Source organism: Protopterus annectens, chromosome 1.part1, assembly GCF_019279795.1.
Source record: "Protopterus annectens isolate FY-2018-M chromosome 1.part1, PAN1.0, whole genome shotgun sequence".
NCBI classification, from domain to species: domain Eukaryota; kingdom Metazoa; phylum Chordata; order Ceratodontiformes; family Protopteridae; genus Protopterus; species Protopterus annectens.
Genome location: NC_056726.1, coordinates 524,975,870 through 525,003,284, shown reverse-complemented (window position 1 = coordinate 525,003,284; position 27,415 = coordinate 524,975,870). Strand labels below are relative to the sequence as shown.

At 37.7% G+C, this 27,415-nt stretch overlaps 1 protein-coding gene across 2 annotated transcripts in view; it reads right to left on the bottom strand.

The window, feature by feature from the left end:
• PEX7 (peroxisomal biogenesis factor 7) overlaps positions 1 to 27,415 on the bottom strand; it is a 1,759,991-nt gene that overhangs the window by 214,138 nt on the left and 1,518,438 nt on the right. The window contains exon 10 of one of the 2 annotated variants that reach the window (XM_044076447.1): positions 15,612 to 15,687. The exons of the other annotated variant lie outside the window; for it this stretch is intronic. Coding sequence (XP_043932382.1) covers positions 15,676 to 15,687 — 12 coding nt within the window. The 3' untranslated portion in view covers positions 15,612 to 15,675. Of the gene's footprint in view, positions 1 to 15,611; positions 15,688 to 27,415 lie in introns of those variants that run through there. 2 annotated transcript variants of the gene reach the window in all.

The window sequence follows — 27,415 nt, the reverse complement described above, 5'->3', positions numbered from 1 at the left end:
TTTATATAAAGTGTACTACATATAAAAATAAAAATTATTATGAACACATATGAATACATTTCTTAATAATGCCTTACAAAAACATATTAATAAACTACAAAAAGTTAATTTTTTATAATTTCATCTGCTTAAGCTTAAGGATACGTTCAATGCTGGCCAATGCATTTAATCTTGGAGGCTTATCTGCTTGAAGTCTCTCTATATTCAGCTACTGCCATCTTATTAATAATAATAATACCACCTCCTCTATTATTTAACATTACTTTTTGAACCACTCTGAATTAAAATTCACGCCCCACACCATAATCACTAACATGTTTAACTAAAGAGTTAGTAAGTGCACCCCTTTGTATCTCGGAGAGATGCTCTGAAATACGTTCTTTCAGCTTCCTGTTGGATTTACCAATATAAAAAGAAGCACACGCCACTCAAACATCTTGATAGACTATATTAGTAGTACTGCATGTCACAAAGCATTTAAACTGATATTTCTTCTGAGAAATGGGATGAACAAAATAAATACTACCCAATAAATATTTACAGCAAGTACAGTTAGAACATGGTACGGTTCCTAGCTTTCTGCTAGCAATTATTTTTATTTCTTGATGCATTTCTTTGTGATATAATTTTTGTTTAAGGTTAGTACACCAGTCATTAATACATTTCAGAAGGTATGTGAACTACAGATATGTAGATTGTTTGATCAACTCCTTGCTAATAAGTATTATAATCTAACATTAGATAAGCAAAAGTCATTACATTACATCAATTGAGTAATAATCTTGCTGTTATTATAAAACTAGCCAACAAAGGGGGATGCTATTGTGTTAATGAACCAAAATGATTATGTGCAGTCCACTAAAGATTTTTTAAATGTCAATATGTTTAAAGTTATTAAGATGAATGTGGTAGATAATATCATAGGTGTTACTGGTTATATGCATGACCTACAAATGTAAAATGATATTAATGCTGAAACTTTTAATTTTTTTGTTTGTTACCCACCCTATTATTCCAAAATTGTATAGCTTGTCAAAAATTCATAAAGATCCATGACATCCCCCAATGAGACCTATTGTGTCAGGTAAGGGTTGGGTAACAGAACATGTTTTGCTTTACTTAGAACAGCTGTTAAGACCTTCATTGAACAATGTACATAGTTATATTCATGACACAAATGATTTCTTAAAGGTCTTATATGAATGGTATGAAACTAATACTATTAATGATTTGCTGGTCACAGTAGATATAAACTCATGGTTCACAATTATACCAAATTGTTATGGCATAGAAGCCATTAGACAACATTTAGTTAGAAATACTGATTTTGCAGATACTAAAATTGAAACTATTTGCCTTCTTTTAGAACTAGTTTTGACTAGCAATGTTTTTTTAAGTTTGATAACACTTTGTACCTTCAGATGTTAGGGGTAGCAATGGGGACCTCAGTTGATAATACCTATGCAAATCTTGTGTTAGATCAATGGGAAGTTGAATTTCTTTATAATTCAGTAGTTGTTTATACAGAGAAAGTCATGTTCTATAAGCATTTTGTTGATATTTTTGTGGTATGGAAGGGTGATGTGCCTGGTCTATTAAAATATGTAGAATTTTTGGAAAGCACCACTGATTTTTTTTAAAGCTTAAGTTAAAATTTTCATCAACCAACATTAGTTTTCTAGATAGTGAATTCAAGAAACAGGGACAAGAATGTTCTACATGTTTGTTTAAAAAATATGTGCAGGCGAACAGATTTGTACATAGAAAAAGTATGCACCCTAAACATGTTTATAGAGGGTTTGTTAAAAGCCAGTTTTTGAGAGTAAGTAGACTGACTACTGGTACAGAAATACACAAATAACAAATCCAGGAAAGGAAGGATGAGTTTTTGAGTAGATAATATTATACAGATCTTCTGGATGAGATGTATCAACATGTCCTTAATGAACATGAATGGCAGGCATTAACGTATTTTGCCAACTGTCAGAAAAGGCCTTCAACAATTAGTAATATGGGTGTAGATAAAAGTGATTCAGTTTGTTACATTACTATATTCAGCCTATACTGAGCCAACATACTGGCCGACAGATTCAGTGCCAACTTTACCTCCCCCCAAAGGACCAATCACAATACCGGAAGAATGCCAGGAACCCAGCATTACTGCAGCCCAGGTTAAAGCTGCATTGTCCAAGGCCAAGAATACAGCTTCCATGGAACCCGATAAAATCTCTGGCTGTGTTCTACATGAACTACGAAGTGAACTGGCACCACATCTGTGTGTCCTGTTCAGTCACAGCCTCACCTCAGGCTTTGTCCCTAACGAAATGCGCACTGCTAGTCATCCCTATCCATAAAGGGGGAGTGACTACAGACTCTAGGAATTACTGCACCATTAGCCTGACGAGTCTGTTATGTAAAGCTATGGAGCTCATCATCATGGGCCTGATTAACAAAGATATAGGAAATCTCCAAACTCTGGACCCACGCAGTTTGACTTTGTGAAAGGGAGATCATGCCTGCTCAACCTGATTGACTTCTCTGAGTCAGTCACCAGGGCAGCGGATGGAGGTAAGGCAGTGCATACAGCCTACCTTGATCTGGCCAAGGCCTTTGATACTATTCCTCACACAGGAATTATTGATAAACTCACCAAACTAGGCATCAACCCCTATATCACTAGGTGGGTTACAAATTGGCTCACAGATAAAACACACAGTGTGAAAGTAGCAAACTTCAAGTCAGACTGCCGACCAGTCACAAGTGGAATCCCACAGAGTTTGGTCCTGGGTCCTCTCCTGTACGGCATCTACTTCTCAGACGTCCAGACCAACACAAAGGGACACTGGCTGACCAAGTTCGCAGATGACTGCAAGCTGGGAGCCATTATTAACTCCCCAAGTGATGCAGACATCCAACAGAAAGGCCTCACTGAGACTAATGACTGGTGTTGAAACCATGGCCTTAAGATTAACGCCAAAAAATGCGTCGTCATCCCCTTTGGTAAAAATTCAGTTCCCACTAACTACCACATCGATGGGAGGTCACTGAACACTGAAGGTGCTATAAGAGATGTGGGGACACAGGTTGACAACAACCTCTCCTTCGACCACCACATTGCCACTGTGATCAGAAAGTCCTTTGTGGCACATCTCATTACCAGTGGTTTTGCATCCAGTAAGAAAGAGGTCATTGTCATTGTCTCTCTCTCTCTCTCTCTCTACTCTTCCCTCATTAAATCAATCATTGAGTATAATGCCCCATTTGGTATGTACCTCACTAGATACCTGCAACAGCTGGAGAGGCCACAGAAGTACCTTACGAAGAGGATGCTAGGCATTAAACACATGTCCTACACAGACAGACTCAAAAGACTCCAGCTATTCTCTGTATCATATCGCCTACTTAGAGGCAATCTCGGCTTGACTTACAAAGCCATGTCTGACCCAGCTCTGTTAGAAATGCTACATCTAAAGAAATCCCAATCTCTCTGCACCACATGTTCCAGAGACCTCAACTTCATTACCACAATCAACAGAACATGCTGGAGGGACAGGTTCTTCACCCAGAGACTGCCCATGCTCTGGAATAGACTTCTCATACATGTCAAGCAGAGCACCTCGCTGTCCTTCAAGAGAAATCTTGATGAGTGGATGGGTAATAGAAAGTTCACCCCGGGGATCACTCCAGTGGCTCTACTTGATAGAGGCACTGGGAACTAATGTCGGGCGTCACGATGCCAGGACACTTCTAACGGCTAGGCTTGTAAAGACTCCAGGGCCATTAGCCTAGTACACACCTATGAACCTAAATATAATATTAGAATGAAAGAAAACATTAAAATAATTCAAGGTAATTGGGGGATTTTACAAGCACTGTTGCAGTTGACTAAATTTACAGATGAGAAACCACATTTTGCATACAGGAAATCACAAAACCTTAAACAAAAATTGTGTTACAAAGAAATGCATCAAGAAAATAAAGCAATTGCTGGTAAAAAGCTAGGAATAGTACTGTGTTATAATTGTACTTTCTGTAAAAAATTATTGTGTAGTACTTGATTTCGTTGTGCTCAGAAGAAATATCAGTTCAAATGCTTTGTGACATGCAATACTACTAATATAGTCTATCAAGCTGTTTGTGTAGCATATGTTTATTTTTAAACTGGTAAATCCAACAGGAAGCTGAGATAATGTATTTCAGAGCATCTCTCTGAGATATGAATGGCTGTACTTACAAACTCTTTAGCTAAACATGTTAGTGACTATGGTTTTGGGCATGAATTTAAATTCATAGTGGTTCAGAAAGTAACACTGAATAATAGAGGAAGTGATATTATTAATAAGATGCAGTCAGCTGAATATAAATGGAAAGAGAGACTTCTAGCAGATAAACCTCCAGGATTAAATGCACTGGCAAGCACTAAACCTTCCCTTAAGCTTAAGCAGATGAAATTATAAAAAACAACTTTTTTATAATTTATTAAAATGTTTTTCGTAAAGCAGTACTAAGAAATGTGTTTATATGTGTTCATAATTATATTTATTTTTATATGCAGTATAGTTCTAATTACGTTATATGTTTTATGTACAAATATATATATATCTATATATATATAGAGAGAGAGAGAGAGAGAGGGAGAGACACACCCATAAAACAAACGTCCCTGCTATGTTCCCTTATCCATGCAATCCTAAAAAACAGAAACTGGGGAAAAGAACAGGCATGATTACATGCGGGAATAGAACTGCCAAACAACTGGGCTTCCAGCACCGGCTTTTAAAGTGTTCAAAAGGTTTACAAACTACAAAGGTACTCACTGGGGGGGGGAATAAATGTTCCATCAGTAAACATTTACAAAATACCTCAAACTGCAGACTACCTGTGACACTTGCACCTTTCCTCACAAAATCATATAGTAATGGTTTCAATACAATCAAATAACTGAAAGCTCACAGAGTTCCAGGCTGCCCCTAACACTTTGAGCTGCCTTTATGACTTTTTGATTTTTTGTTGAATTTTATTTAAAACAATAAATGTGAGCAAATACCTATTTATACCTTACTTTCCCTACTTCATTCACTTCCTTACTTCTACCAATTTTCTCCTCTGGCTTTCGCTCTAAGTATACCAAAGTCTGCTGCTTTTCCCTTATTTCATATTGCAATTCCTGTTTGTGTTATACTAACTTACCTTTATTTTCTCTATAAACTAACAGTTCTCTAAATATTAAATCATTGTCATACAACTTGTAACTATTTGTATTATATTTAATGACTGAAAAATTATTGTTCTTAAAATGTTTTGTAATACTTTGGAGCTTTTCTCCTGAGCATCTGCTGAAAATGGGCTTCTAGCCAGTCAGACTTTGCCGGCAATCAAAAGTCAATAAAAAATAAAGAAAAAGAAATTACAGCATTACTTTAACAAAAAAAGAAGTTATATATTCACCATAGCATTCCATCTGTGTTGTTTATTTTAAAGATAGACTTGGTTTGTAAGGAGACACTATCTTTATGAAAAATCAGATAAGGTTTGCAGTTCTGAAACTCTCCTAGCCGATGTAATGGCTAAAAATATTGTTTTCCAAGGTAAAAACTTTAATCCACATTTTGCAGATGGTCCAAATGGTAGCAGTTAGGACTTGTAACACTAAGTTCAAATCCCATGGTGGAGTAGGATCTTTAAAGAAAGGTTTCAGTAAAAAGGTTCCTTTTATAAATGCCTTACAGAGATGCGATGAAGCTAAGAAAGAATTGTCAACTCCAACATGAAAACTACAAATAGCTGCCAAATGTACTTTAACTGTTGATGAACTAGCCCCTTCATTAAAAATAGTAGCCAGAAATTGAAGAACCTTCTGTATTAGCACTGAAAAGAGATTGATGTCTTTCTGATGTGTCCAAACAGCAAATATTTTCCATTTACTTTTGTAAATCTTCCTAGTGGAAGCTTTGTTGGAAGCTATCAATAGAATTGGAGAAACTATGCAGTCAACTTTAGGCCCAAAATGTCTGGGTAAATCATGTCTGTCAAATAAGACAAAAGGGCTGGAATTGGATCCAGGATCTAAGGAGGATGAACCAGATGAGATCAAAAGAAGGGGATCCAAATCTGACAAGTCCAATAAGGGCCAATGAGGATGACTGTGCTCTTCAACTGAGATGCTTTCTGAAGAAACTTGGGGATTAGAGGAGTTGGGGGGTAAGCATAGAGGAGGCCGGGAGGGGGCCATCATGGAGAAGAGTGTCTCTCGCTGACTCCCCTTTAGGGCAAAGATCCTGTTGCACTTGTTGACGAGGGATGATGCAAAGAGGTTGCAGCATGGATGGCTCCATTGGTGGAATATCTTCTCTGCAATTTTCTTACTGAGAGACTGCTTGTGAGGCAATAAGGTGGACCTGCTCACCATGTCTGCTACCATGCTGGATTGCCCCGGATTGGGCATTGCAATCAGAAATTGATTGGATGAGATCATCCATTGCCACACTGTCAGAGCTTATTGACATAAGGGTTAAGATCTGTTTCCTCCTTGTTTGTTGATGTACCACACTACTGGCATATTGTCTGTCTGAATTGCAATAGTCCCTGAAGGAAGAGAGTCTTGGAAGGCCTGCAATGCTAGGAGAACTGCTCTCATTTCTAGGACATTGATATGTGAGTTGGCCTCTTCTAGAGACCATATGCCTCGGACTGCCTTTCTCAAGATGTGCCCCCCCCCCCATACAAACTGGGATGCATCTGTGATCACTATGGCCTTGGGCTGAGGAAGTATGAAAGGGCACCATGTAAAATCTGCAATGAGCAAATACACCACCTGAGATATCTTCTGCATGCCTGAGTTATTTTGATCTGGGTGGACAAAGGCTGGTACAAGATGGACCACTGAGTTGTGAGGGTCCACTGAAGAATTCTCATATGGTATCTTGCTAATGGAATCAGAATTATGGCAGCAGACCTCACCCCTAAAGCCTGTAGAATCAGTTGGGCTGACAGTGAAGAATTCTGAATTATCTTTTTGACTTGAAATCGAATAGTTTGTACCCTTATCAAGGGAAGAGAGGCTGTCACTGATACAGTGTTGAACAAAGCTCCTATGAATTCTAGCACTTGAGTTGGTTCTAGTTGAGATTTGTTAAGAATTATTGTAATGCTTAGGTGAGTGCATATGATATCTTGCTTTGATCAGTAGATGCCTGGTCACAGCAGCAATGAGCCAGTCATGCAGGTAAGGAAACACTTGGAATTCATGTAGTATCAAATGCTCTACCACCACTGCCATGCAGTTGGTAAACACCCTGGGGGCTGTGGTGAGACCAAAGGGCAGTGCTCTGAATTGGCAATGAGTAGCTCTTAGATGGAAGCACAGATATCTCCTATATCATCTGTTCATTTTTACATGACAGTACACATCCTTAAGATCTATTGAGCACATCCAGTCATCCTTATGAAGGAAAGGCAAAATGGACTGAACCATGACCATCTGGAGTTTGTATACTGAAATGATTTGTTCAGTTGGCTGAGATCTAAAATTGGTCTCCAGTCTCTTGTTTTCTTTGGCACTAAAAAGAATCTTGAGTAAGTTCTGGATTCTTTCTGGTCTGGGGAGACCTTTTGGATTACTCTTTTATCTAGCAGCATTTTTATTTCTACAGCTGCTACTTTCCTCTGACTAGGTGGAACATCGGCAATTCTGTTTACTGTTGAAGGGGGGTAGGGAAACGGGAATTATATAACCTCTGAAAATTATACTCTGCACCCATGTATCTTCTGTAATGTCTAACCAAGCTCTCTGGTGCAAGGATAGAAGACCCGACTGCCTCCAGAGATGGACAATTGGGCCTCCTTTCAGGAGTGCTGATAGGGTCTGTTGGAGAAGGAATCGCTGGGCCCCTGGTTCTGTGGGCTTCCTCTGCCACTTAGAAATCCCCCTCTGCCACTGGGTGATCTATTTCCATGTGGATCATGGAAAGGACCTTGGGAGTTTCTTAACCCCATTTTCTGAGCACCTCCTTGGTTCCTAGAAAAGGTTCTTTGAGGAGTCAAAAACTTATGGCCACTACAGACATGGCTTACCATCTTGCTCACACCTACAGAATGTACTCTTAACTTTAGTGCCAGACAAGGAACTTCCATCAAGAGGTGCATTGATGGAGGAGGACTTGAAGGGCTCTGCAAAATCACACAGGTGGATGCAGGTATGCCTTCTAATGGAAATGCATAAACCTGCTGTCCTTGAGGTAATTTCAGCTGTATGTGAAATGAGCATCATAGACAAATTAGTAATGGACTGTAAGGTAGCCAACTGTGATGTAACGGAGGTCTGTGCCTCAGCAGTTATTGCTCCTAAAAGGGATTTGGAGAGTTCTTTAATCAAATCCCTCTGAAGTCTGGTTAAGTGTACCAAATAGTTCAGCGATCTAAGTGCAGAAGTCACTGAAATGTAAACATGTTTCCCAGATCTGTCCATCACCCTCAACTCCCTGTTAGAGGGATGAACAGATGAACTCTGCTCCACGAGTTCTTTCCTTGTGGTCACTGCTATGACCGTGTTATAGCTGTTGGTACTTCCCTGGTCCAAAACTCTTTTCCCTTTGGTGGTGCCAGGATCCTATCTGGTCTTCTCAGGGATCAGGTCAACAGAACTGGATTCCTTCCAAGCTCCCCAAGAGATCAACTCAATGAGCTTGTCAGTGGGTGGAGTCACCCAGGAAGTAGATGGGCCAGACCCAAATGCTTCCAGGAATACTGATTCCTCTTGGGAAGGGTTATCGGATGCCCAACCACACCTTTGCTTAAGGATCTCCAAAAGGTCTCCAAAGGAGACATCATCAGGTGTTGATGTTGGGGATCCATCCCCTTCATCGAAATCAGTATCTTCTGTGATTGACTCCTGAAGGGAGTCTAAGTGCCTCCTCTTGCACTTTCTCTTCCTAGGGCCTTCTTCGGTGGGGTGCTTTGGAGAAGTATCGGAAGATATAAGGATAACCTGTTGGGTGGCCTGTAGAATTTGCACTAGCTGTCCCCGTGGGGCAGAGTGATAAGGCTCACAGCACAAAGACACCTGGGAACCAAATGAAAGATCTGAAGGGGGGGGGTGGAACTGTCTGAATTCTAAAAAGAAATACTCTCTTTGCTACCTCAAATGTGGAATGCCCCATGGACAAGTAAGCTGACGGAGCTGAGAAGATATGCTGCTGTACCATCCACTCCCTCTGACCTGAAGGCAGCCTACCTGAGACAGAAGTTGGAGCTGAGCGGTCCAATGCCAAAGCCCATAGGAGTAGAGAAGGCTCTGACAGCTTCAGAGTTGACTCTAGCACCTCAGAGCAGACAGTGATACTTTGGCTCCGAGAGTCATCCAGCTCTGATACATTGAGATCTGGTCCATTCATAGAAGGTATTGGATCCAAAGATACAACCATGTTCAGATCCAATAGTCCCAGAAGACTCGGATCCAACAGCTCTGAAACCAAAGGATGGATCGGAGAAAGATCCAAGACGGGTGGAGTAATACTGGTGAAGGTCTCCTGACATGAAGGGGTAGGAGCCGGGAGAACCCTCCCTATCTGTATCTGTGCAGAGCAAAAATTCCCCATTATTCTAACCACATTTGCCTCTGTAAGACTCCTGGAAGAATGGGAAGAAGCAGCTAAAGAGGGAGATCTAGAATGTTGGTGCCTCTCTAAAAGGGGGAAGGTAGCCGAGAAGAGACCAGGTCCACAGAGGATACTTAACAGCTCTGAGGAAGCTGTTTCAGCTCCAAGAGAATCTGATCCAATGAGGCAGACCTTGTATCCAAAGCAGTCAGATCTGAGGATTTGGTCTTCAGATCGGACCGTTTCAAAATCTTCTGCGGTGCTCCTTGTTTGTATCCGAAGAAGCAGTGGAAGATCCAAATGGTTCAGGAAGTTGTTTTCCTGACTCTTTCTGGCCTGTCTTGGAGGGTTGAGCTTCAGCCAGTGAATCTGAAAAAGTACTAGGGAGAAGTCCCTTCAAAATCTATTTATTTATTTTTGTTGACTAAAACCCTTGGATTAAAAGACTTATCTTGCAAGGGACTTTCAAATGGGCAGGGCCCAAACAATAGACACAAGGGTTGTGGACATCAGACAAAGAGATCCTGTGCTCACACTCTTTACACTTTCTGAACCCCAAAGGTTTTTCAGCCATTATACTATTAAACAGCAAAGAAGAATAAGGCAGACATTTTTTTTTGTAGGAAAAAAAGGAAAAGCTACCAACAATGGTACAAATAATTACCGTAACAGTATAAATGACAGTTAGGGAAATAAAAAAAAATACCAACAATGGTATCAAGATACACACAGAAATAACACATAGGGATAAGGGAGGCTATATTAAGTACAAAGAACAAAATAAAATACACTAAAAGATATAACACTGAGAAAAAACTTTTGTAACTCACTAAATGCTTGAGAGCTGACAGCGACCACATCAGTAAGCGAAGGCGGCAAAAGAGATCTGGGGTATGTAGGAGGACTATAGCATTATGGGTAAGGGAGGATCTCAAGAGTTTGCAGTAGAAACGAGCTTTAAAAAGCAGCCAAGTCGCACACGAGGATCAGATCCAAACCACATGTTAAGAAATAATGAAAACTGACAACATCAGATCTCTATTTTAAATGCTGTAAAGACTTAAATGCATTACATGTGATTTAGATTAGTGATTTGATGTCTCTCAAAACTTTTGTTGTGACTTATTTTGTCTGCAACCTCTTTTTATGCCTTTTGTGCTTTAAATAGTCAGCCAGATTACAAAAGACATGCTTCCAGTGTAAAGGACTTACTCTAGTATAAGGTCTATCTGTAAAGCAGGCTTACACCAGGGACCGCTTTCCAAAAGACTTGCTCTAATTGTTAAGTGATTACACCAGTAACTTACACCAGAAAAACACACCTAAGTAAGTCACTTACAATGAAAGTAAGTATTTTGAAATCTACTCCATAGTATCTTCTTCCTCAGGTTTGGGTGTTTTCCTTGCTGTTTTGTTGAGTGCAGGCATGCCTGTGCTTCATTTTGAATATCTGTACTCCATCAATGCAGGATGTTTTCTTGTGTTTTAAATTGTTCCAAGCATTTAGTTTTCCATAATAACATGACTAGATAGTATAGGTTTATAGGTAATTACAAGGCTAAAGATCCCATGGAGCCTTTTCGAGCCTAGCCATGCTTCCCACCTTCTTAAGCCTAGCCATCCCTCCCAAATATATCTGACAAGTCAGGATGCCCTAGGATTACTTTAAGGAGTATATGCAGGCCTAGGCATGGACAGTCAACTATTTACAGGCTGCCTCTCTCTAACAGAGACATAGATGTCAGACCACGAGTAAATTTCTGATTCCCCATCTGTAACAATGTCGGCTACTGCCAGCATAACCAGCTGGAGTTCTGTAAAGAATGATATATCATTTGAATATCAAACTGATTTATACAAAATGCTTGTGTTACAGATGTATTAGAACTGCATGACATTTGAATATCATATTGATTTGTACAGATGCTTACGTTACAAATGTATTAGAACTGTATGGCATTTGAAAACCAAAATGTATTTGTGAAGTTGTTAGTGTTGAAAAATGTATCAAGAGTGGGTCCTGCTAGACAGAGAATCAATATACATGTGAGACTGTATGTATATATGTTAGCAATGGCAATGGAAGAGAAGGGGTTAAATAGCTAGCTTACTTCTTACTGTAAGAAAAACACTATTAATTGGGCCACCTGTTTGGCCATGGAAGTGCTTTTTCCACAGCTCTGAATAGGACTGGAGATGGCATGTCTGAAAGAAGCCTTTGATATGCATCTTATCACATTTATGCTAACATCCTGTCTCAAGCTTCAAAGGGGGAGTAGTGTGAGAACCTAGAGTCATGTGATCAGATGAAGTCATTCTGCTAGCCATGCTGGAAATTTTAGACATTACAAAGAGAAATCAATCAGTATTGAGTATTCTGTCTTGGGCCTGACAACATGGAGGACCACTCACCACATTATCTGCCTTGTTCTATTAAGTAAGTTGGGAATAGTAATTCTCCTAGATTCAGTCAGGAAAATATAGTGATGCTTAGTTTAGATATTGTTTTTCTTTATTTGTCTGAGTCTTTCCATCAATGTTATGTTCAATACTTCCTGTGATTTTAACTCTGTGGTTTACTGTAAATACATATTCAGCATTTTCATGTTATTTTATTACTTATTATTATTATTATTAAATATATTTAAAACTTTTATTGTGGTTGGTCCTTTTAGAAAATATTTAACCTTTGAGAGTGCTTATATTTATTTAATGACACTGTGTGGGCCACTCCAGAAGGCCTAGATGTCTTGGTCAACTACTACCATCTCTATTACTATTAATATTACACAGTATAATTGGACACTCTTTGTTAATGGACTTAGAGTACCTGATTGTGTAGTGTCTACTGGCAGTGATAACCACCTTATACTCTGGACAAATATATCACAGCAGGTAAATCTGTGTCAGCTTTCCCCAGGTATATGTGTGAAAACTCAAATCTCACAGTGTGTGTGTGTCAGCTACTTGGAGCAGGGAGAAACTAAGTACTGCTTTTACTGAGAGGGTGCTGGAGGGCCTGGCTTGGACAATCAGCTGGGAACCTAACCCCACAGCTCTACCAGTGGGGAGTCTTATTAGGTACCTGGAGGGAGACAGAGAGATCCAGACCCTGTTCTGAGTGTGTTCCCTGTGTGCTCTTAAGGGAAATTGTGCTTGATGCAGAGAAGTCTGCATCTGGAAATATTGAGTGCATCCATCAGTATTCAAAGTGAATGCCAGTATCAGTGGTGAAGATTCAAGCTCCTTGATTACTGGCCCAGAGAGAGGCAGTCATACCATCCACTTGTCATATTTATGCTTGAACTGGAATAGGAAAGAACTTTGCTTCACATGGCTAAAAAACCTGTTCCAGTGAAGGCATTATCTCAGAGACACATTCCTATCCATCCATGTCCTATTTATGTTGTAGACAAGGTTTAGGTCCCTAGATCAGGTAATTCTGGTGGTATTTGCTATGCAAATGTGCAACAAGTTCATCACAGCAGGATTAGAGGATACTTTGTAGGCCTGGCATAGATCACCTCTCAGCAGTCTGTAGGAGACTAAGTACAGGGATAGAGGTCTGCATAGAACATACTGTTTATGCCCCATATACTTTTTTTGAGGAGCCTCTGTGGATGCTTGTGTTGCATATGCCTGGCCAAGTATACACCAAAGGGGCACTTTACTCAATGATTTGTTTGATGAAAGCTGAATACAGTGGAATAATGACATCCTTGAACCTAGATGCCATACCCTTGCTTATAAGTCATGCAACACAGAATGATTTCCTTACTACTGTAGACACATGATGGTCAAAGATTAAGCTACTGTCTATATACGTTCCCAAATTCCTGATGTTTATGTTTACTCTCAGGGGCTTTTCTTTTAAATTTAACTGCCATTCAGGCAGCCATCTGCAAACCAATATCTGACAAAAATAAAAATTATGCATGTCTTGTATTATGTGTATTTGTGTGACATCATGTTTTCATTTTAAAGTAAATGAATAATGTAAATATTTCACAACCTGGTAGTTACAAGCAAGCCATGTTTGACTTGTCACAGTCCATGTGTCATAGCTATGTGACCCACCAGTACAACAAGTCAACACCATTTCTTTAAGAGTTCATATTTCTGACCAATATATTATCTCTTTTTCTTTACATCCTGCTATTCTCAGATATAACTCAGTATCTCCTCAATCATGTACGCTCTCAGTTTATTTTAAACTATTATATTGTCAACACCTGCTTATTTCTTCCTTGATACCAAAATAACATTAATTTTGTTCCTTGCTTAATATATTTTTTTATGTCAGACTCTTACTGAGATATCCTTCAGTAACTGCTTTTCTAAGCTGTAGTTCCTGTGGTACAGGCTTTAATTCCATCATCTCTCATTTACCTACTGTGTCACCTTGACCAAGTCAATTAACCAGACATGGCTTCTGGGTTGCACCTGAAAAGGGACTGTGTGTCCAGTGGGCCTACTTGGTTAACAAATGGATTATTATTATTATAATTATTATTACTATCGGTGTCAGTACATGTCATAAATTTTACTTTTTTCTTCTGTCAAATGTAATTATGGTATTAGAGAAAGAATTTGAAATGCTTCATCTAGGAACTATTCATCTTTCTCTGGTAATTACTTTCTACTAAATATACTTTACTTTTAGACAATACCGCTGTAGAATGAGGGCATCCTCTGTAATATCATAAACCTTCTAGGGACAATTTACATGGATTTGTGTTCCATTTCCTTCTGAACCTCTTTTCCACAAACAAACATCTATCCATCCACAACCCCTTTTTCACATTTTTGCACATTGGTTTGGGGTGTCACATTAACAGTGATAGTCATCTAGAAGCTGGAGCGGCATTTGCCCACAAGAATATTATCGCTGTCCTTAGCATCAGAGAATGAGGTACCTTTAGAGATAGTTCAGTAAAACTGGTTACTTCTAAATTTCTAAATAAAGCAGAAGATAGTACAGCTGTAATTTGAATTATTTCAAGCTTATGTTCATACACACAGAAACTGTTCATGCACCAAAGTCAGATAAAATCTGTAATAGAAAAACAGGAAGTGCTTTCATCAGTAAGCTGGAAAGAATGGATATCACATCAGGACTTCAGCAGACTGCTAAAAAGCAAAACTCAATCCAACCAGCACTACATATGTGATATATGCAATCACATGACCAACTCAGTCTCTCAATACATAAAAGCAAAATCCAAAAATAACTTTTTTCATGACGATCATCTCTATAAATATCAAATGCACTGTAAACATTTTGGTTCTAAAATACAAAGAGTAATTTAAATCAAGCATTTTAGTCGCATTTAAATAAAACTGCATCCAAATTCTTTGACCTCTAGTTTGTTTTATAACTTTCATCTGTAATATCTACCTGTTGAAATCAAGCACATAAAATAAAATGTTTTTGTACTTGATGTAATCAACTGTGTGTGTGTGTGTGTGTGTGTGTGTGTGTGTGTGTGTGTGTGTGTGTGTGTGTGTGTGTGTGTGTGTGTGTGTGTGTATATATATATATGCATACAACATTAAGTGCATTTTTCATACAAATTAGTAATGATTCCTATAAATGCAGGTAAAAGGACTCTAGCAGTTTTACCTATATAGCACCCTTCACACCTGCCGCATATTGCAATGTATCAGCACAAAATCTGAACAACAAAAAAAGTAACCAGGAGGAGAAACTGAATTTTAAACCCCACTAAAGTATTAAAGACTATCTGCAATGAATCTACTTTGAGAGCAATATTCACATCTAGAAATATCTTTTTTTGGTAATAATACTTATGATGGCATTATTCATATGCTCAAACAGATGTTTTAAACTACACCCTTTCTTCATTACAAAAAAAAAATATTTCCTCACCTGCATGGCAAGTCACCATCGGCAGACAAAGTTTTCCAAATACCATGAATATTTTTTTAATATTCACCACATCTATAGAATAAGTAAGTGTCATAGCTAATTGCAATTCTTGATTTTATCAAAATCATTAACAGTCTTTGAGGGGCGTCTACAATCTTCCAATGTTTTATTTTGCCTTTATCTGTAACTTCAACGGGATGACTGTAAAGAAGAAACCATTTGTTTAAAAGATTAATTTATTTTTTCACAACTTTTGTGTAATTAGTCAACCTAACTCATTTGACCCACCCATATAGTATACCATCCTTTAGCATCCAAAGATGCGCACTCTGGTAATGCAGGATGATACTCACTGACATATTTTTATAACTATTTTTGGTGGCCAAAAAATTATTCACATTACTTTCATAATTTTCAAGTCTAAAAAATAGTAATAGTTTTTGCATCTGTAGTTTTTAACCTCAAGAATTCTGCATTTCTATTGAATGCATCGCCAAATAATTAATCACTGCTGCTTGCCCATACAAAAAAATTACATCATCAAGGAAACAGAATGTATTTTCCCCAGCTAGTAACTGGCATAACTAGGGACCACAACTATCCCCACTGCCACTCCACAATTTTTATGGAAAATTTGCCTTTGCACATAAAAAAATATTATGTAGAACTATATCCATTAGTTCTTATAAATGACCCTTAACTCTGAAACTGGCATTTCATGATCCATTAACAATTCATGTTTTTATCATTCATTTCCTAGCTTTGAGGAATTATTGCATAAAATGATTGAATGTCAACCACAATAAACTAAGCATTACCATTAATCACAACTTCCCTTAATTTACTAATGCAATGCAAAGAATCTTCTATGTATGATACCCTCGTGACCCAAAGTTTTTATTGTATATTCAGTGTACACAGAGGTTCTATTTTCGACTCAGACCCAGTAACACTAGTCTCAAAGGGGGTCATTCGAATTTATGCATCCCTTAGGTACATCAAAAATACTGAGACGCCTTTGTTTACAAACAGAAACCCAAAGGCATTTCTAGAAATTATATCATTATCAAACATCTTTTTCAAGTAAACATCAATGTACCTATACAACTTATGAATATTAACTTTAGTTATCTGTTCATAAAAAGCACTGTTGCTCAACAACATACACATTTTTTTTCAAAATAGACTGCAGTATCCACAATGACAAGAACACCATGTTCATCTGCTTTCCTAATTCTATTATAGTTAAATTTTAAATTAAGCCAAGCACTGCCTTTGTTGATGACTAGGATAATAAACATTATGCTTTGGTGTTTCAAAATGGTGCATGTTTTTTACACAAGTTTTTGTAAATGCAACAATGGCTGGATGTAAATGCAACACAAAAGTACTGTTTTTTTAGCAGACAGTCTTGAATCTCTATAGCCCATGTGTTGGAAATACATCTTAAAACTGAACTTTCAAGTAAATATTTTTAAATCTACAAGTTTTGTCCTTTGAGTTGGTACAAAATGAAGACTCTTTTTATAAGCTAAACTTGATTCTCTTGAAGTCATGTATCAAATAAATTAAAAAAAATGTAAATGTTTGCATAGTTCACTTGTTCATTGTTCATCACAGTTGAGGCTGCAGTAATAGTGGTGGAAAGGGAGGATGGGGAATGATTCACTCAAATCTCTGCCAAAGTTCTGTGACTGTTCCTTGAACCCTGTTAATTTACTTGTAATGTTTGATTCCTGCAAATTGTCTGTGCTGATGAATCTGCTGTAATTCAGCTTGCGAGATCTATTTTTGGGTAACTTTGGTGACATTCTGCAAATTTTATCCATCTGGATGTTGACTAACAGACACCTCTAAAAAATGGCTTTTGACTGGTGGAACTACTTTCAACTATGACTAGTACGGCTTCAATAATACCGGGGTGAACTTAAGTGGTGCTAGTCTTATAGCTGTCATTTTATAAACAGCAGTGGGAGCTCGTGGTATTGGACTGCAGGACTGCTGCCCCTCCAGCTAAAAGTAAAGGAAAAACAATAAAATATATATATATATATATATATATATATATATATATATATATATATATATATATATATATATATTTATTTAAAAAAAATACTGACTGGCTTAGTGGCTTCACTGACTTGGCTACAGGGTACCCAGATGCATGCGAGTCCGAGTGAATCGCTAAGTCCTGAAACTCAAACTACGCATGCGTGCTCAGCGAGTTCCGCGTTTTAAAAAAAAATAGTTTCTCTCAATCTGGACTGCAGTTAAACCAATCCGGATTAATAAATAAGTGTTCAGAGTAGTGCGCCTTGACCTGGCTGGCGTAGAAGAAAGAAGAGGAAAGGTAATGAAACAGCAGGTTAGTGAAGGGGGATGTAACATCTAACTTGTAGAATAAGATTTTTTTTGGCTTTATTAGTTCTTTGTTGTTGTAAAGTATTTGGTAAATAGCAGGTTAGTGTAGATGAAGGGAGATACAAAAAAAAAAAAGCTGTAGAATAAGTTTTTTTTTTTATTGCTGGCTTTGTTGCAATAATTGTTAGTTGTACTTGATAAATAGCAGGTTAGTGAAGGTGAAGGGGGATACAAAAAAAAGCTGTAGAATAAGTTTTTTTTTTTTTTATTGCTGGCTTTGTTGCAATAATTATTAGTTGTACTTGATAAATAGCAGGTAGGTGAATGGGATACAAAAAAAAGTTGTAAAATAAGACTTTTTTATTGTTGGCTTTGTTGCAATAATATAATTCTTAGTTGTACTTGGTGGCTTGCTTACATTATTATATAAATTAACTGATTAAAACTGGCTTGAGTCTTAAGATGGCAAAGCAAAGTTCTAAATTATGTTCAGACCTCTCTCTTTGTGTGCGTGTGTGTGTGTAAATATTGGTTCCTAGCTGTATTGTGTGGCTATTTTATATTTTTGCATTACATTTTTGGTCCGTTTCTCACAAAATTGTGGTTTTCTGGCAAATTACTGGCAAATCATTAAAGACTGAAGTTAGAAAATAATGACAGACATTTGAGTTTCAGATTTCATTCCCTTCAGAAAATTCATACTAATGCAAGACCTACTATTCTATTATCTTTCTAAATTTATAAGAGCAATATTTAAAATTGTCCTTATTTTGGGCCGTTTGTCATACTTCTATTTATGGCTTTGTCCAGATTTCTTGCTCTGAGGTTGACAGGTATGACAAATGTGTCATGGCCATCACCGTTAGCCAGAGACATTTCAAATTGTGACATACTCGTATCCCACTCCCCCATGTAGTGACTCTGGATGTGTCCAAGCAAGGCAAGGAGCAGTTATGCAGTGTAATTGTGCAGAGTATCTCCCCATCCAAGGTAGACACAAGTAGTACAGTGGCTTTTCAACTGTACTTGATTTTGCAGAATGTTCTGGTTTTCTGTCATATTTTTATACTGTTGATTTATGCTTCTTCTTATTCAGAAAATGCATGTTGTTACAGTGCCTGTTGCTCTGTGTTTAAGTAGCAATGCTTTAATGACCGGTAAGCTTGTCTGAGATTGTAAGATGCAAGTAAGCTTTAATAAGCATAATGTTAAAGAATTATCAGCACTGAAAGCATTTTTGTTGTTGCTATGCAAAGAATATTTACGTAACTAGATAACGTATAAGCCTTAGGTATTGAAATGCATATGACAGTATTTGTAATAAAGGACAGGATTACAGTATTTTCAGAAGCTCATTACATTTGATGGAGACTTGCAGTGATCTTTGCAGGCTTTACCGTAAACTAAACAGAATGCCAGTCTATAATGTGTGGTCCATAACCTGTGCAGTAATCCTTTAAGCAATTTATCTTGATCTTGTTTCTTGTTTGCTGTTCATTTTTTTACTTTGATCATGTTTTCCCCAAGAAACTTTTTTGGATAAGAAACATTTTTACAAGTGGGGTACCATAGAGATTGCTACTTTCAGCATGTTACTTGGTACTTTTATAAAGCTGAATATAAATTATAATTAGAACTGCAGTGCAAGGAGAAGTTGTTTGAATTGAGTGCTGCTTGTTTTTTTACACCTGATTTTGACTGGCATTCCAGTAATGCATTTCTTCATGCCTCACAACCTTTTTGTTTCCATCTAGATATTAAGTAAGCTGTCATGTAGCCAATGCATTGAAGTATTTTTTTTTCTCTACACTTCAATTTATCTTGAGTGGACTCTCATAATGACGGTTTGGCACCCAGGGCAGTGTATTTAATTAAAGTGCCAGTTTTTCTGGTTTTGAGCATAGCTTTGCCCTTTCTAGTTGGCCCCACCCATGTAGCTGTCTCCTGCAGCCCCCCCTTTGATATGAAGTCACCAGCCACCACTGATAGACAGTGTTATCCATGTAATCACTATGGTCTTGAATAAATTTCTTTATTTTTCTCTTTCTTAAAGTTTTCTCCTCTTCCCATAATTTATTTGTGATATCATTAATCCACTACGTCAGCTCAACATCATACAAAATTATCTGCAGCTTACTAATGGTAAATTAAATTTTGTCTTTTAAAATCATCACTTGATCCTCTTAGTAATCAATAAATAAATCCAAGTAAGACAATCCAATTCTGTGATATTACTGCTTCCATTTTTATATTAAGTCATCACTGTAGTCCTTACTGGTTGGCGATATGGTAATTCTTAATCCTCTAGGTACATGATCTGACACTCAATGGCTAAGATTTAGAGAAATGGGTTATGGCCATGTAAAGTTTCTACTACAGGTAAGTCAAGTTTACACAATTGTGGAAAAAGTGATCCATAGACATCTTTAGCCACAATGAAGATGACCACATTATTGGCTAATATACATGTCTCTGAATTATTCATTATTACTTTCTGAGCTAACAAGCACTTTATGGCGGTACTATCCCCCAGTGCCAATGCACACCCCACACTCTCACTCACACATTCAGAAATGTGCACATACAACACACACATTTTCTCACAAAGTCATGTACTCAACATCACACCCCCACCCCCAGCTGGTCTCCCGAATATAGTCACCCATTTACTTACTGATTTACACACACACACACACACACACACACACACACACACACACACACACACACACACACAACTTCATTCATATCACTGTATACACAAACACACCACCTACCACTATCACACTGCTGAACTTCTGTTGGCCGTGTTAATTTACACAGCCCAGTGATCCTTTGAACCACTTAGTGGCATAAATGGGTAATTGCAGGTATGTCTGGGAGAGAGCATGACTAATTAGCATTACCTGTTCCCCTGGATTGTCTTATTATTCTGAAGCACAGCTGTTGGGGCTGTCTTTTAAGATTAATTTTTTTCTGATCTTGAAAAATCATTAAGATAGGGATGTATCTGAATCAGAAATGAAGACTGGGTGTTCATGGTCGAGTTTGCCACTTGCAGTAACCCTTTCTGATTCCCAGGGAATGTCTCACTGGGTTCATTTCAACTTAAACAAAATATTTTTTGCCTCCTTTAAGAATTTGTCTGCATCAAACATGATTTATTTATTTAAAATTATCAGAATAGAGCACTGATCAAACAATGACCATTTACAGACTCAGCCCAGGTTACATCATAATGTAGCAAAACAATGTACAATAGACAAATAATAGTTTACATTTATGAGTAATCAGATGCAATCTGACCAACAGTATATACACAGAAGATCTAACAAACCAATATATTTACAGTTACATAAGCTGAAAAGGAAATGGAGAACAGAGTTAAAGTAAGAGAAGTAGAAGTGGTGGAGATATGGGTAGCAGTAGCTAGGTTAGAAAAGCTGAAAGAGACCACTAAGAAGAAAGAGACTATATTATGTTTACGGCATTTATAGCAGTAATGGTGTGGTAAGCTGAATCACAGTGTGGGATGACCGAGTTCATCAGGTGGATTAGGTATGTGGAAGTTAAAGGTGCTATGCAGTTTGAGATATCTGTTAATGTAACATATCCCCTAGATGGACAGTTGCATTCAAACTGTTTTAAGTAAGTATTGTTTGAACCATGGCCTAAACAGGGAGTACTATGCATGATCAGTTAAATCAGGAGGAAGTGATTGCTTTGGGTACAGTATAGAGAACTAATGGCTAACAGAGTGCAGTCTGAGAGAATGGGATTGCAAGGAAGGACTGGCTCTGGCTTGGCTTATGTTATATATTTGAGTAGTAAAAGACAGATGGGCAGAGTGCGTCAAGTTTGAATATTCTGAAGTGTAAGGAACCAAGAAGAAGATTTGACCTGGCCTGTACTGGAAGCCACTTATCTTTTGAAAAAGTAAGGTAGTGGGGTTTATTCCTTGGTGAGTTAACTATAAATCAACATATTTTATTGGAGAGGGTCTAAAGGGCGGCAATGTTTTTGACAGAGGGCAATGCAAACAAGAGGAGACAATTCTCAAGTTGAGGAAAGAGGATGCCTTTTTCTTTCACAGCCCTCACTGGATGTGAGAGGAGCTGAGATATTTTATTCACCCAGAAGAGTAGACTGTTGATGTTGCCTCTCAACTTCTCTACATGCTCATGAATGTTTAGTGATTTGTCCAAACAGATCCCCAAACATCTAAAGGAAATACAGGTTTCAGTGGGACTGCTATCACAGTCAGGGATATTAAATGATTGGGGAGTATCTAGCTAATCTTTTATGGGCAATGAATAACATAGATTTTGCTTCTTTTTTTTTTGGTTAATTTTTTGGCATTTAACAGTAGCTTCCTGGAGTTTAGCCTGTGCTGTAGCTGAAGAAGGTCTTTTTGAAGCAGAGTTTCAATTGTGTGATTAGAAGGATCAGAATTATAGAAGACCATATGATCTACATGTAGTAGTAGTAGTACTGGTAAATGGGCAGGTGTATTGGAAGTTTGTTGATGAAGACGGAGTACAGAAGAGGTCCTAATAGGGATCTTTGGTGCGACTCCCGAGTGAAGGAGGGCACTGTTGAAAACACTAGGTCCTACCCTTTACTTGGAATGAATAGTTGGATATAAAGTCTTTGAACCATGAAGTGGCATAATGCCATTACCCTTATGGCTTCCAGACAAACAAGTAGAAATGGATGGTTGGCCTTGTAAAAGGCACAGATTAAGTCAATGATCAGTGGTCCAGTAAGATTTCTTCACCCAGAGTAGTTACAATGTCATTAGTCAGGGTCCACAGAGCAGTCACTATGTTTCTACAAGCACAGAATCCAAGTTGTTGCGGGGGGTATTTCTGTAGGTATGAGGTCAGTTGATTATATATGATTTTTTTCAATAATTTTATCCAAGAGTGGGTAGGATTGAGATGGGGCGGAAGTGATCGCAAGAAGGGGGCTTGGTTTCTTTTGGTACTGTCCTGAAAAAAGATGATTTCCAAATGTTTGGCATAGTGTTAGTGGTGAGATAAATGCTGTAGCTGTAGAGGGGTGGTAATGACATTTCTGCAGTGGTACAAGATCCAAGAGCAGATATTGTCTGGTCCAGATGGTGAGTCCATACACATCTGTTCAAATAGGTTGAGTCTCATAAGCTGTTGGTGAAAAATGCAAACTGTTCCATGGAAACTGAAAACAAAACAGTCCAGTAAATGGCTGTTACATCAACACCACCATTGTTTGCTACTCATGTGGATATTTTGCAGGTTATACGTGGCCTTGCATTTCCAACTGGCAAGTTTGAGGGACTTCTTTACCAATTTTAATTTATATAATGTTTTATATTGATGACGTGGACATCTTTTAGAGATGGCAAGGAGCAACTTCTTTTTCTTGCACAATTTGTTGATGTGGTACTTCCAACTTATAGGTTTAGATCTGAACTTGCCATTTTGGTTACTTCAGATTGATACAGATGACTCACTACATCTTTCAAAGATGAAGTAAAATTCAGAGGAGTAAGCAGCAAACTCACGTGTGAGGTTTGCTAAAGAGCTACACCATTTGTGATTATTAACAAGATCAGTACATAGTAAGTAATCAGTTCTGGAGTGAGAGTAGAGTAATAAGAGAGTGATACAACTGGGGAAACTGGTTGGCAAACAGACAGGTCAAGTATATTTGCATTTATAATACTGGACTTTTTTCAATATATATATATATATATATATATATATATATATATATATATATATATATATAATATATATATATATATATATATATATATATATATATATATATATATATATATATATATATATATATATATATATATATATATATATATATATATATATATATATATATAGTTATATAATGTTTGTCAGAATCCTTTGTAAACAACACAGGCACAATGGATAAGCTTCTATCCTTCATGAAGTATTTATTCAGATTGCCTTTAAGAAGCAATGTATGTCTCATGAATTGCTAGTCTGTGTGTGTGTGTGTGTGTGTGTGTGTGTGTGTGTGTGTGTGTGTGTGTGTGTGTGTGTGCGCATCCATGCAGGGAACAGTATAAACAGCTGGAGGAGTGGATCACATATGCCTGTCCAAAAATGCACTCTTCCTCTTGGTGTCCTGGAGTATGCTACAGTAGCATGGGTGTTTAAACATCCCTCCCTTTTACCACATCATGTGTAACATGAATTCATGGGACTAATTCTGACTGAAATATTTGCTAGTTTTTGTAACGTGTTGAAAAAAAATTCTACAAAGTAACCACCTAACCTGAAAAAAAAAGTAAACAACAATGACAGGCAAAATATCAACATCTGTACCTGGAGCTCACTTGGGCACACAATTTGAAAGACTCTTTCCCTCAGGGACAGCAAAACAGAACACAACACATGAACTAATTTTGTGTAAGCAACACTGCAAAATGCATCTCAAATTTAACCCTAAGTGTTTCAAACACTAACAATAATGTCAACACTAATAATACACCTGCCAACCACAAACCTCACTTCAGTATACATATCCACAAATGATCACAGAAGCTCAATGAGAAAAAGGGGGGCACAGAAAGAGAAGCTACAAACAAAAGACCACAAGACAGAGCCACTCTTAATCATCTGAAGACAAATGAGGAGACGGAGTAGAATGCAAAACACGTTTTTCTTTCAGCGCATGCATAACAAAATGTAAGCTTTTATTCAGCATTCTAATATTTGGTGCTGAAAACAATAACCTAATGGCTCAGGTCATCAAAACTGAAACAAATCATTATTCTTCATTATCTAAATTATAATTGATTCAGTTTTGGACCCAACTACTCAAATTGCCTGCAACATGAAAAAAGCTACATAATTCCTAGCATTTATGCAAAGATTCTGTTATTTGTTAAATATAGCAGTACTGTAATGCTCTACTAAGTTACAAAAAAGTGCGTGCTTAAAAGGCAACTGCACCTACAGACTGAAAAAGCATGTTTATTTCATCATGTCTTAATTTTTCCTACATTTTAACATCACCTTTGGACTCTATATACTTTTTATATTTTTAAATGTAATTCCATTGTCTGCTGGCATGGGGTCTGGCACCTTGATTTTTAGTCTACATCTAGGTATCCCACAATGCAGTGTTTGGCTTTTAAAATATTACATCATAGCCCCTAAGCTCCTGTGAATGCATTGACTTTGCATATGTTTTCACATATACCCTGCTTTCTTTTAATCAGTCAGGTTTAACTATTATTTCTTGCTTTTCAAAGGCTACTTAAAAGACAAGCAGGGATGATCACACAGAACAGTATTCTCAGTGCCTATTACTTCTTTTTCTTTGTAAAGTGGCCAATTTTCATTCTTTTGATATGCCTGAGTTGTAGTCCTTAAACTCATCTCCCCTCCCCTAATTACCTCCCCTTCATCTTTGTCAAAGTGGCAAAGGTAATCTGAGCTGTTTGTTGCTGTGATTGATAGCTCACAGTAAGAAACAAAGTTCAAGTACTGTTGCCTTGTACTATCCACCTACTTATCGTGGTACACTTATTTTTGCAGCACCATAGCCTCTTTCTGTTCTTAAATTTTAATTCTTACTGCTTACTAATTGATAATACATTGTTTTGCAAATCTTCCAAATTCATTTTTCAGGGATCCTTGAGAAAGCAAAATTCTTAAATAATTGCATCACAAAAGTCTTAAAAAATAAAACATTTTTATGTAGCTCTGTAATGCACTTAAAATATGACTTTTTGCATCAATGTGCATTTTCTAAACAATAGTAATGCAAGTGTAAACTACCAGATTATTGACTTAACAGAAATAAACATTACCAATAACAATAAGCAAAATGGTGTTCAGCAGGACTGTACTCTCATAACCATTGCAGTAGAGCTGTATGCTTTGTCTATGGTAAGGTTGCTTTAGTCAAGTGTAACACTGTAATAGCTGTAGAATGAAAAACTAATGACCTGCAAACTATACTTAACTCACAGTACTGTCCAAAGCTGTCTCCAGGCCAATATCTGTCACACAATGCTCTCTGTTCCTCCTACTTCAGGTAATAAAGGTATATGGGTGAGGTAGCCTACTCCATAGGCAAGATACTGTGCGTGTACTTCACAGATATTTCAAAGCAATAACAAAACAAAATGTTCACCAGCATTGTTTATACTAAAATAAAGCTGTTTTAATGTATGCAGTATGGTTGTATTCCATGCATGTGTGTTCTACTGTTAGTGCAGTCAGTTCTAACACTGCAATATTTATTTAACATTTGTTTACTGGGAAAGTTCAACTTAAAACAAATTAAATTTTCAGCGGAGGCTTGGGGAGAAACGCTCCAGACGCATGTCTTTGTAAAGTGGGAGGAAACCTGAGTACCCAAAGAAAACCCACACGAACGCAGGAAGGACATGCATACTCCACAAAGAAGGCACTCCAGCCGAGTATCCAATTGGAGAACCTCTTGCTGTGAGGTGACAATGGTACCACTGTACCACTGCACAGTCCAAGATACAGCAATAGTTCTAGAATGCAAAAAGAATGTCATGTAACATGTATGGTTAAACCCATAGCATGGGTCAAAGTTTTCTCCAGGCCATTACCAGTCACATAATGCTCTCATTTCCCACACCCCAGGAACAATATGTATATGGGTGAGGTGGCCCATGTAATGAGCAAACATTGTATGTGGACATCACATATATTTTAAAGCAGTACCAATAAAAAGTGTTCGCCAGCAGTGTTGATTCTAAAATAAAGTTGTATTAATATATGCATTATGGTTGTATTGCATGCATGTGTGTTCTACTGTCACTGCAGTCAATTATAACACTGTAATAGTTCCAGCATGCAAAAAGAATGTCCTGTAACTTGTATTGCTCAACTCATAGCATGGTTCAAGGTAATCTCCAGCCCACTATCAGTGACATAATGCTCACATTTTCCTCTCCCCAGGAACAAAAGTTATATGAGTGAGGTAGCACATGTTATGAGCAGGATTGTGTTCAGACTTCACAGAGTTTTAAAATCAGAATAATGTGTTCACTAGCATTGTTGATGCATAAATAAATCTGTCTACTTCCAGTATGGCTGTATTCTTTGTATGTCTTTACTAAGTTACTGCAGTCAATTATTACATTATTTGCAGATATCCCCCTGCAGTCACAACTATTGGGTTCTATTCCCATGCCAGGCATCTAAGGCTGTCTAGTGTCTATATGTATATATCTATATGTAGGTCTACTGAAAACGCCAAAAGTCCTAAACACCAGCGACGAGAACACAGACACCGGAAGACAGACAATGGAGAAGATTGACAGTTGAGAATCCCGACGCTGAGAACACCGAAATGTTAAGGTAAGTGTGCGATAGGGACGGACGTTAGGGTCAGGGTGTGGGTAAGGTGTGATATTGACAGACGTTAGGGTACAGTGCGGGTCAGGTAAGTGTGCGATAGTGACGGACTTTGGGTTTAGGGGCGTGTTAAGTGAGTTAGGGTTAGGGTGTGGGTAAGGTAAGTGTGCGATAGTGACGGACTTGAGGGTTAGGGG